The 12,560-nt window shown below is 45.9% G+C and overlaps 1 protein-coding gene across 4 annotated transcripts in view; it reads left to right on the forward strand.

Annotated features, from left to right (window-relative positions):
* The first annotated feature begins 1,104 nt into the window (after positions 1–1,104).
* smarcb1 (SWI/SNF related, matrix associated, actin dependent regulator of chromatin, subfamily b, member 1) overlaps positions 1,105–12,560 on the forward strand; it is a 35,443-nt gene continuing 23,987 nt past the window's right edge. For 2 of the 4 annotated variants that reach the window (XM_033043405.1, XM_033043407.1), the window contains exons 1-3: positions 1,105–1,242; positions 2,011–2,122; positions 10,785–10,914. In XM_033043405.1, the coding sequence (XP_032899296.1) occupies positions 1,132–1,242; positions 2,011–2,122; positions 10,785–10,914 (353 nt within the window). In that variant the 5' untranslated portion in view covers positions 1,105–1,131. The remainder of the gene's footprint in view (positions 1,243–2,010; positions 2,123–10,784; positions 10,915–12,560) is intronic. The other 2 variants (XM_033043406.1, XM_033043408.1) reach the window with 1 other exon arrangement.

The following is a 12,560-nucleotide window of genomic DNA, read 5'->3' on the forward strand; positions in this document are numbered from 1 at the left end:
ATAGAACATTTGGTTGGCAGACAGGAAACAAAGAGTAGGGATTAACGGGTCTCTTTCAGAATGGCAGGCAATGACTAGTGGGGTACCGAGCAAGGCTCGGTGTTGGGACTGCAGCTATTTACAATATACATCAATGATTTTGATGAAGGGATTAAAAGTAACATTTGCAAATTTGCAGATGACACAGAGCTGGGTGGCAGTGTGAACTGTGAGGAGGATCCTATGAGGATGCAGGGTGACTTGGACTGGTTGGGTGAGTGGGCAGATGCAGCTTAATGTGGATAAATGTGAGGTTATCCACTTTGGTGGCAAGAACAGTAAGGTAGATTATTATCTGAATGGTGTGAAGTTAGGAAAAGTGGAAGTACAACGAGATCTGGGTGTCCTTGCTCATCAGTCACTGAAAGTAAGCCTGCAGATACTGCAGGCAGTGAAGAAAGCGAATGGCATGTTGGCCTTCATTGCGAGAGGATTTGTATTTAGGACCAAGGAGGTCCTACTGCAGCTGCACAGGGCCCGGGTGAGACCGCACCTGGAGTATTGTGTGCAGTTTTGGTCTCCTAATTTGAGGAAGGACATTATTGCTATTGAGGGAGAGCAGCGTAGGTTCACGAAGTTAATTCCCGGGATGGCGGGACTGACGTATGATTAAAGAATGGGTCGACTGGGCTTCAATTCGCTGGAATTTAGAAGGATGAGAGGGTATCTTATAGAAACATTAAAAAACATGTAAGATTGGGATGGCTAGATGCAGGAAAAATGTCCCCGATGTTGGGGGAGTCCAGAACCAGGGGTCACAGTTTAAGAATAAGGAGTAGGCCATTTAGGACTGAGATGAGGAAACATGTTTAAACCCAGAGAGTTGTGAATTTGTGGAATTCCCTGCCACTGAAGGCCAATTCATTGGATGTTTTCAAGAAAGTTAAATTTAGCTCTTAGGGCTAAGGGAATCAAGGGATATGGGGGGAAAGCAGGAACGGGGTACTGATTTTGGATGATCAGGCATGATCATATTGAATGCCGGTGCTAGCTCGATGGGTCGAATGGCCCGCTCCTGCACCTACTTTCTATGTTTCTATGTGTGTGTTGTGTTCCCCACCCAGTCTCTGTTGCGCTCGTGTGCCTTGGCGCATGCGCGCCAGTGAGCGCGCAGGGAAGATGGCGCTGAACAAAACGTTCGGGCAGAAGCCGGTGAAGTTCCAGCTGGAGGAGGCGGGCGAGTGGTACATGATCGGCTCGGAGGTCAGTGCGAGACTCCGGCATGCCCCTCCGACACCGACCAACACCGTCCTCCCCTCACACGGCCTCTGCCCTCTCTTCCTCCACTCGCCCCCTTCTCCCATTCACTCCAATCCACCGTCGCCCATTCAATGCAACCGCACTCACTCCTCCCCCCCGCACTCCTCCCCCCCCCCCCCAAACCGTTCCTTCACTCCACCCCCTCCTTACCCTCATCCCCACCCTCTTTCCACCCCCACTCACTCCAACCCTCACCCAACCACTCCTCCCTCCATCCCCTACTCCTTCCCCCTGACCTCCCACTCACTCCTTCACCCCCACTCACTCCTTCCCCCCACCCCCACTCACTCCTTCCCCCCCATTCACTCCTTCCTCCCACCCCCACTTCTTCCCCCCCCCCACTCACTCCTACCCCTACCCTGTACCCCCTCGCCACCCCCCTCCGTCCTCCTCCCCCCACCCCCGCGTCCTCCTCCCCCCACCCCCGCCCCCGCGTCCTCCTCCCCCACCCCCTGTGTTCTCCCCACCCCCCACTCTCCTCTCCACGTTCTCCTCCCCCCGCGTTCTCTTCCCCCCCCCACCCACCCCCCCCGGGTTCTCTTCCCCCCCACCCCCCCCCCCCCCCCCCCCCCCCCCCGTGCTCTCCTCCCCCCACAATTTCACTGGGATGTCTCTCGGGACATCCTTGGCTTGTAAACAGTCTTTCAGATCTGTCTGTTTCTCTTTATTCTTGCCTTGCTTATGGATGAGTTAAATTCCTCTCTGTTTTAGGTGGGTAACTACCTGCGCATGTTTAGGGGCTCACTGTACAAGCGGTATCCATCTCTTTGTCGGCGACTGGCCACAGTTGAAGAAAGGAAGAAAATTGTAGCATCTTCACACGGTAGGTCTGTGACACTTCGTCAACAGCAGTAGTTGTATTGCAATGCTGACCGTTACAGTGAATGTTACTGAAAGAGCTGGAGTCAGTTGTTCTGGTTGGAACAGCTTTGCTACAGTTTTTATTTATTCTCTCCATTGTCCTCCACCCCCCCTCCAGAAGATACTGACACTATGCAGAATAGTGTCCTCCCTGAAATCTAGCAAGCTAGTTCTATGTGTAGGAAATATGCAGATGCTGGTTTAAATTGAAGGTAGACACATATTGCTGGAGCAACTCAGCGGGACAGACAGCATCTCTGGAGAGAAGGAATGGGTGACATTTCGGATCGAGACACTTCTTCAGATTGTTTATATGTGTGAGTTTGTTTAATGTGCCATGTCCTAATTCAACAGTTACGTCCTAACTCCACTCCTACTTTCACCATGCACCAACATTCTCAAAGAGATGTCATTAAACTTCCATGGATGAGGGAAAAATAACTGCCTTAGGTGCCTTAAAAGGCTTTAAGGTGCCTTAATAAAACTGAAGTCATTGGGAATTCATGGAGGAATTCTGCTTGTTGACTGCTCCACTGGGCAGTGGCACTTTAACTGCTTCAAATAAATTCATCCCCTTGAGACTGCTTTGCCAGTCAATGGGTTCTTGGCTGGTCCAACATTCTTGAAGTCAATGTGCCTGCCCTTTCCCCATTACCCTTGATTCTTTCTCACCTCAATTTTAAATGGGCATCTTCTAATTCTGAGACCATGCCCTCTGGTTCTAATCTCTCCCACGATATGTGAAGTCAAACAGTGTTTTTTTTCTCTGTTGCATGACTTAACATAGAACAGCACCGGGATGGACCCTTCAATCCATTATGTTTGTGACGAATGTGATGATTGCATATGCTTGATATCCCGGCACATTAATCCCGGCACATTAATGTGTCTCTTAAATGCCACTATCATATTTGCTTCCACCACAACGCTGTCATGGCTTGCACCACTCCCTGTGTGTAAAAACAAAAGTTGTGCCGCACATGTCATTTAAACTTTCTACATCTGATCATATGCCCTCTCGTATTTGACATTTCCAATCTTAAGAAAAATATTCTGACTATCTACCCTATCTATGTTCTCAATGTTATAAACTACTATCTGGTCTCCCCTCAACCTCTGACCCGCCAGAGAAAACAATCCAAGTTTGTCCAACCTCTCCTTGTAGCTAATACCCTTTAATTCAGGCAGTATTGTGATAAACCTCTTCTGCGCCCTCTTCAGAGCCTCATTAACTTGGAAGCTAGTTAGCGTCATAAAGCAAAGAAACCGGGTCTTTGTCACACCATGTCCATGCCAACCATCAGAAGCCCATCTATACCAATCCATTTACCTGCACTTTGCCTCTAACCTTCTATATGTTACTGATTTTAGAGCTCTTGTAGAAGCTTCTCATGTTATAAGGATACTTGCTTCCAACAGCCCTCAGACAGTGATCCAGATTCTAATCAGCTTTTGATTGCAAAAGTTCTTCAGAACCCTTCTACACCTATTACCACTTGCTCTAGACTCATGCGTTTGAATACCTTTGCAAAGTTGCACAGTAACCACCCATTCGAACCCCCACATAATTTTGTAAAACTCTCTTACTGTGCTCCAAAGAAAACAGCCTATTCAGTCTTTCCACATTATTGAAACATTCCATTCCAACATTAATGTGTATTGCAACCTTCTGGTGAATCTCCTCTGCATCCTCTCCACTGTAATTATGTCCTATCTATATTGTGGTGACCAGAACCGTGCGAGGTACTCCACCTGTGGCCCAATCAATGCTCTATAAAGTTGTTCCAAAATCCCCCACAAGTTCTTATGTGTAGGAAGGAACTGCAGATGCTGGTTTACTCTAAAGATAGACATAAAATGCTGGAGTCCTGCCTGTCCTGCTGAGTTATTCCAGCATTTTGTGTCTATCCCCCTGCTCTTAAATGCTCTAACCCCGTTAATGAAGACAAGTATCCCATATGGATTCTTTACCATCATAGCTATCTATGCTGTCACTGTCGGGGATCCTTGAACATACACTTGTTCTTCAATACTCCCTCAGGTCTTGCTATTCAAAGTGTATGTCCTATCCATATTTGTTCTCCAAACGTCCATCAGCTCACACAGGTAGTTCTGCTGACAATTGCGTATCTTGATTAACAATCATGTATCAAAATTGTGTCAATGGGGGATAAAGCGAGTTTAAGGCGTGAATTTCAGACTCGTAATATCAAAATTATTTTTCTACAGGATTTTCAAAAATAAAGATGTTTTATAGCTATGTTTATTTTTTTGGCCACAAGCTTGAAATACTAAAGGTTGTATGTTAATTTGTTCATAGAGTGGTTGCACGAGTGTCAATAGAAGTGGTTGCTTGTTAATTTTCGTTGGCCTGCAGTGAAACTTGCAGACTGTGTTCTTTCTTAAGAGATAATGATATCTGATCACTGTGGGGAGATTGCATGATGACAGGGTTTTTTTGCGACATTTCTCGAAGACAGTTTTTTTTCTGCTTGTCAATTTCCAAAGTAACTATGGTGTTATAAATAGCTTTATAACCAACACAGCCTGTGTGATCCAAATGGCGTTGCTTTAGTCATCAGTCGTGTTCTATCCAATTTGTGTTATGGAAACATGCATTATGGCAGAACTACCTGTTTATTTTAGTATAGTTTAGAGATTCATCATGGAAACAGGCCCTTCGGCTCACCGAGTCCACGCCGACCAACGATCACCCATACACTGAATCTATCCAATACACTAGGGGTAATTTACAGAGGCCAATTAACCTACAAACCTGCACGTTTTTGGAATGTGGGAGGAAACCCATGTAGTCACAGGGAGAACATACAAACTTGGTACAGAGAGCACCCGTAGTCAGGGTCTCTGGCGCTGTCAGGCAGCAACTATACCGCTGCGCTTCTGTGTCGCCTTACCTACATTTACTAAATTCCATTGGCCATCGCTTAACCCATCTTACCAACTAAAAGAGGAGGGGGAGTTGTTTTATTGGTTAATAATAATAATAATAATAATAATAACTTTATTTATAGAGCACTTTAAAAACAACCACTGGTGCAACAAAGTGCTGTACATGACTAATCATGAACAAAAAATTATTACAAGACAATAAAAACATTAAAAGAGAGAGTAAAAACAATAAAAAACATTAAAAACACTAAAACAGGAGCAAAGTCTCATGCAGGGTCAAAAGCCAAGGAATAGAAAAGGGTTTTAAGACTGGTTTTGAAGACGGACAGTGAGGGGGCCTGTCTGATGTGCAACGGCAGAGGGGAACGTCACAGCCTTACTGATTGAGATTACTGATGGTTTGTCCAGTGAGGTTATATCGGTGGAGTTGAGAAATAACAAAGGGATAATCACCTTGTTGGGAGGGTATTAAATAGGGGTAGAGTGGTATGCATCAGGGATCAATGATGGGCCCTTTGCTATTTGTGGTTTATACCAGCGATTTGAATGAGAATGTATAAGGCGTGATTTGTAAGTTTGCTGATGACACTAAAGTGGATAGTATCATATATAGTGAAGATAATTATCTGAAATTACAGCAGACTGTCGATCAGCTGAGCAAGCGGGCTGAGGAATGGCTAATGGAGTTTAATGCAGATAAGTGTTGCATTTTGGGAAGTCAAGCTAGGGCAGTACCTTCGGTGAATGGTAGGGCCCTTTGGGGTTGTTATAGTGCAGAGAGATCTAGGAAATACAGGTATACAATTCCTTGAAAGCAGTATCACAGGTCGATAGTGTGGCCAAGAAGGCTTTTGGCATATTGGCCTGCATTGGTCAGGGTGAGTTTTGAAGTTGGGACGCATTGTTTTGATTGTACAAGACGTTGGTGAGAACAAACTTGGAGTACTGTGTTCAGTTTTGCTCACCCTGTTATAGGAAGGATGCTATTAATCGGGAAAGAGTGCTGAGCTACAGGGAAAGGTTGGACAGGTTAGGAATTTGTAATTGGCAGCACAGGTGGCTGAGGGGTGATCTTGTGGAGATGTAGAAAATCATGAAGGGAATAAATAAGGGTGAATAGTATAGGGGAATCGGAGGTGCCATAGTACCTGCCAGTGTTGAGGCAGGTACTATAACACCACTTAAAAGACATTTGGACAGGTGGATAGACAGGAAGGGTTTAGAAGGATATGGGCCAAAGACGGACAAATGAGGCTTGCTTAGATAGGGCATCTTGGTCAGCATGGATGAGTTGGACCAGGTGTAGCTCGGCGGCTCAGGTACCCTCAAATTCACTTGGGCTATCTCCGATCCCTCTCCCTCTTTTCTCGATCTTTCTGTCGCCATCGCAGGAGAAGACTATCGACGGACATCTATTACAAACCCACTGACTCTTCAACTATGTGGAATACAATTCTGTCCAACCTGCTTCTTGCAATAATGCTCTTCACTACTCGTAATTCCTCCGTCTCCGCTGCATCTGCTCCCAAGATGAGATGTAGCATACTAGGACAACTGAGATGTGCTAATTTTTCAGGGAACGAGGGTTCCCCCTTCTGTCATAGATGAGGCCTTTGCACGTATCTCCCCTGCCCCCCATCGTACTGCCCTCCCTGGGTCCTCACCTTTCACCCCACCAGCCTCTGCGTCCAACAAGGTGGCAAGGACTGCTCCCTCTGCAACACCTTGGTTAACTCATCACTTCACACCCAAACCATGGCCTCCCCAGGTACTTTCCCCTGTGACTGCAGGAGATGCAACACCTAGCAAAATCAATAACCCCACTCTCACCATCGACGGCACCACTGTCTCCCCATCTCCCAAGGCCCGCAACCTTGGCGTGATCTTTGATTCCACCCTCTCCCTTGAGCCTCACATCCGCCATGTCATTAAAACCTCCTTCTTTCATCTCCGCAACATCGCCAAACTCAGACCCTCTCTCACACCTCCCGCTGCTGAAAGGCTCATCCATGCCTTCATCTCCTCCCGACTGGACTATTGCAACTCACTTCTCCTTGGCATCAGCTCCATCTACATCAACCGACTCCAACTGGTCCAGAACGCAGCCGCCCGACTCATCACCCACACCAAATCCTGGCATCACATCACTCCAGTCCTCAAACAACTTCACTGGCTTCCCATCTCCCACCGGATCACCTACAAAATCCTGATCCTCACCTACAAAGCCCTCCACCATCTGGCCCCCCCATATCTCACTGACCTCCTCTCCCCCTACCAGCCCTCACGGTCCCTCAGATCCACATCAGCCGGTCTCCTCTCAATCCACAAGTCCAACCTCTGCAGTTTTGGGGACAGAGCCTTCTCCAGGGCAGCTCCCAGGCTCTGGAACTCCCTCCTCCAACTGATCCGCAATTCCGTGTCCCTCACCATCTTCCAGTCCCGCCTCAAGACCCATCTCTTCACCTCTGCCTATCCTTAGCCCCACATCCCCCTCCCTTGTCATCTGTGCATTAATTGCCTCATATTGTGTTTTGAATTGTATTCTGCCTTTACTTTGTATACTAGTCGTGTCTCTACTATTTATTTCATTCCCCTTACATGTTTTACCTCTACCTGCTAAATTTTTGTAAGGTGTCCTTGAGACTCTTGAAAGGCGCCCATAAATAAAATTTATTATTATTATTATTATTACCTTATACCTCATCCTTCAACTCTATCCAGGGGCCCTGACGTCCATTCATGTTAGACAGAGGTTCACATGTACCCCCTCTAATCTCATAATCTCATCTACTGCAACCGGAGTTCCCGATGTGGGCTCATGTACCTCGGTGAGACCAAATGTAAATGCCGCGACTGTTTCGCTGTTCACTCACACTCGGCCCGTCTGGGCATACGGTATTCTCCTGGTCGCTAACCATTTCAACTCCCCTTCCCATTCCCATACTGGCCTTTCTGGTCTGACCCTCCTCCATTATCAGAGTGAGACCACGCACAAATTGGAGGAACGGTGCCTCGTATTTCACTTGGGCAGCTTCCACCCCCGTGGTATAAACATTGAATTCTCTAATTTTAAGTAACATCATCTTACACTCCCCTCCCTCGCCTCCCCCTACCCCCTTGCTCGCTTCCTCCATCCTTGTCGTTTAATCAATTCCACAGTTCTCCACCATTATTTGTATTTGTCACACATTCCCTAACCAACAATGGACCAACCAGGACGTCCCTGCCCAAGGTCATTTGCGGCTGCCCCTGATTGGTCCTGATCTTTAATCTCGCATCTGGAACCCTGGATGCAGCTGGAGGCCACACCCCCCCCACCCCAAAGCTTCAGCCTGAAGAAGGATCCCGACCCAAAACATCATCCATACTTTTTCTCCAGAGATGCTGTCTGACCTGCTGAGTTATTCCAGCACTTTGTGTCTATCTTTGGTATAAAGCAGCATCCGCAGTTCCTTGTTTCTACAAGAGAGGGATGGTGGCAGATGGGAACAGTAGGGGAGAGGAAGGAAACTAGGTTATTGGAGGGGGTTGTTTTGGAAAGGAGAGGTGGAGTGAGAGCACCTTGTTGGAGCAGAAGAAAGGAAAAGGAAGAGGGGCAGTGTGAGGAAGATGGGAAAAGGAACAGGTGAGGGTGATCCACAATCTGAAACTGGAGAATTCAATTTTCATGATGCTGGGTTAAGACTACCCAAATACACAAGGTGCTTTTCATCTGGTGTGTGTTTGGTCTCACCCTGGCAGTGCAGATGGCCAAGTTAAGGCAGCCCGGTTGCGAATGGGAAGGAGAGTTGGAATAGCTTGCAACTGGAAGTTCAAGTTGTCCATGGTCAACAGAATGCAGATGTTGTAGAAAACATTTGCCTACGTAATCTCGCTGACCTAGAGGTGGTCACATTGCAAGCACCTAATGCAATAGATAAGCAAAAAGCTAAGTCTGAAGAAGGGTCCTTAACCAAAACATTGTCTGCCCATTTCCCTCCACAGATGCTGCATGACCTGCTGAGCTTCCCACACACTTATTTTTGCTGAAGATTCCAGCATCTGCAGTTAATAGAGAAGGTTGGATGAGATGCAGGTGAATCTCTGCTCAGCTGCAAGGGTTGTTTAGGTCCCTGGATGGTGGAGCAAGGAGGCGTAGGAGCAGGTGTTACACCTGCGGGAATGGAGAGGAATAAAGGGTGGGGAGAGGAAGATGTGATTCGTGGTGGGATTGCATTGCAGCTGGTGGAAATGACAAAGAATGATGTGGGGGGTGAAAGGAAAGCACGAAGGGAACTCTCCCCCTGTTCTGTCTGGGGGACAGGGTGTGGTGAAATGGAGGTGATGCAGAAGTGGACTCTATCAATCACAGTCAAGGAGAATCCTCATTTAAAAAAATTAAGACATTTCAGATGTCCTTGAACAGAAAACCTCATAGATGCAATGGAGACAGAGAATCTGAGAATTACTCTCTGTTCATCGACATTTTTAGTCCCCTACTATTTACAGTATAGGCCCTACCCTATTTAACTTCTCAAAATGCATCACCTTGCACTTTAAGTTTCACTAGCTGATGCTCCACCCTACTTTACACTTGATCTTTATCCTGCTGTAGCTTTGGATAACCTTCCTCACTATCGACAACGCCATCATCTTTTATGTCATCAGCAAAGTTAGATGGGTGTAGAGTTAGCATCATTGACGGAGACTGGAAGTGAGGAGCCTGTAAAAAGTTTTGAAACAATGGGAATTTTGAAATCATGCCAAGTGCATGGTGTTTTTACAAGTGAGATCACAAGAATGAGTGAAGCTGGCCAGGAATACACTGGCAGACTGAAAGTTAAAGGTGACAAGGCATGAATGGTGGATCTGCACTTGGTGATGTGAGGAAAGGGTGGGGTAAGATGTCATATGTTGATAGAATGGAGTGGCTTGGCTTGTATACTCTGGAGTTAGAAGGATGAGAGAGGATCTTATTGAAACATATAAGGTTTTTAAGGGTTTAGACAAGCTAGACGCAGGAAACGTGTTCCCGATGTTGGGGGAGTTCAGAACCAGGGGTCACAGTTTAAGAATAAGGGGTAAGCCATTTAGAACGGAGATAAGGAAAAACTTTTTCACACAGAAGGTTGTGAATCTGTGGAATTCTCTGCCTCAGAAGGCAGTGGAGGCTAATTCACTGCTTTCAAGAGAGTTGGATAGAGCTCTTAAAGATAGCGGAGTCAGGGGATATGGGGAAAAGGCAGGAACGGGGTACTGAGTGTGGATGATCAGCCATGATCGCAGTGAATGGCGATGCTGGCTCAAAGGGCCGAATGGCCTACTCCCGCTCCTATTGTCTTGTTTATTGTCTATATCACAGATACAGATTGGCAACCAAGATGAACTGGTGGAAATGTAGCTCGACCCTGTATAAATTGTGACACTGAGAATGCAAGTACCCTGTACTTTGCTGCTACCCTTGGCCACTTATCCACTGCTGCCAGGGAACAAAAGAGCACCACAGATGGGAGTTTTGCAGACGGGATCATTAGGGAGACTGTCACTGTTGTCTGTTGCACATTTTGGAGTGCTCAAACCTTGAAGCAGGACATGCTGTTTATTCTGAGTCACTGAAAAAAGGCATTAAGCACACGAGGGATTGAAATCGCCATCTCGACAAAACGTTCAATTTTAGAGCTTTAGATTAAAAGGTGCATTTCAAGTATTTATGTTGTGTTTTTTTAATTGATCAGATCATGGTTATACCACTTTAGCTACCAGTGTAACGCTTCTTAAGGCAGTGGAAGTTGAAGAAATCCTGGAAGGTAATGATGAAAAGTACAAGGCGATCTCAATCAGCACGGAACCCCCCTCCTACCTCAGGTACAGCTGGTATTTAACATTGTCTACCCCATCACTATCCCAGGTAGTCTCTGTCTGAAACATTATCAGCTCTAATCTTGGTGCAGCCTTGACTGAAACATCTCAGTTGCTGTCCCCAACAATACCACAATATGGTACATTGGCCTTTCTCAAATACCATGTCATCCAATAATATTGTTGTACATCACACACCCAATCGTGCCTATATACCTGGGATACACACAAAATGCTGGACCCAACATGTGCAGGTGTTCCTACATATTTCTTCTATCCTGGGGATTTGTTTAGATCTGGGGAGTTAGATGTGGCCCTTGTGGCTAAAGGGATCAGGGGGTATGGAGAGAAGGCAGGTACAGGATACTGAGTTGGATGATCAGCCATGATCATATTGAATGGCGGTGCAGGCTCGAAGGGCCGAATGGCCTACTCCTGCACCTATTTTCTATGTTTCTATCTAGCACAATCCCAATACAGACTGGTACATTACATATGATGTATCAAACGTTAATATCGTAACGTTTAAGAAACGTTTCGACGGGTACATGGATAGGACAATTTTAGAGGGCTATAGGCCAAATGCAAGTGGGTGGGATTACTGTAGGTGAGATATGTTGAGTGGTGTGGGCAAGTTGGGCCGAATGACCTGTTTCCATGCTGTATAACTATATCTCATGCAGTGTTTGTTCGAAGCACAGTCTTACTTTCTCCACACAGTGAGTGCTGCTCTATTTCAGGTGATGTCAGTGTCTAACACTGTCCGAGTATAGTATACATACACATAGACACACAAGCCCATTTCCTACTTCAAATAATTTCTCATGCATTTTCTTATACATAACCCCTTATGGTGTGGAAATATCCCATTTGACCTATGGAGTCTTTGGTGGCTCACAGAGCAGCAGCATAAATCTCATTCACTCCTCAATTGGTTTTCTCTTGCCCAGCATATTAAATATTCTTTCTGATCTATCCAGTATCTTGGGATTATCTTGTACAATGTCCCAGGGCAATACACTGATTCACACACAATGTTATTCAATTTAGCTGCATCTGCAAAGGAAATATCTAATACAAATAATTTGTCTTGCAATTCCTTGTATCTTACACTTATCCATCTTGTCTGCCTGGAGAATTGTCCATTTTTGTTACGAGCCTGCCTGACTCCAATCCTAATGCGCCTGTAAGTGTGTCTTGGGTTTGGGTCAGCTTTGAAAAATATTGCATGTTCTCTGGGCAGTTAGCTAGGCCTGATCTACATAAGTACACTAATGCTTTGATTTTTCAAAGTACACATTGGCATGTTAGCCAAAGATTGCACAAGGGACAAGCATTACTGTTAGGCGGGTGCTTACTGGCTGTGTGTTTAATTTGGGCTATAAAGAAATGGTGCTGGTCAGGTTAGGGTTCAAACGTCACCGGCTTGGGTTGAGTGTTTACTCCGTACTCGGATTCCCAAGACAGTACATTATTATGATCCACATCAGTTTGTGTCTCTACGTTCCACTGTACCAGACATGCATGTGGCCTAACATCAATCTTGAATATTGTCTGTTTCCAACAGTTTCCATTTTAGATTTGCTTCATATGCAATCTGCCATGTTAACCAACTCATAGACTTGTCAAATACCACAGTGACGTCCCCGCAA

The sequence above is a fragment of the Amblyraja radiata genome, chromosome 25 (genome assembly GCF_010909765.2).
Source record: "Amblyraja radiata isolate CabotCenter1 chromosome 25, sAmbRad1.1.pri, whole genome shotgun sequence".
NCBI classification, from domain to species: Eukaryota; Metazoa; Chordata; class Chondrichthyes; order Rajiformes; family Rajidae; genus Amblyraja; species Amblyraja radiata.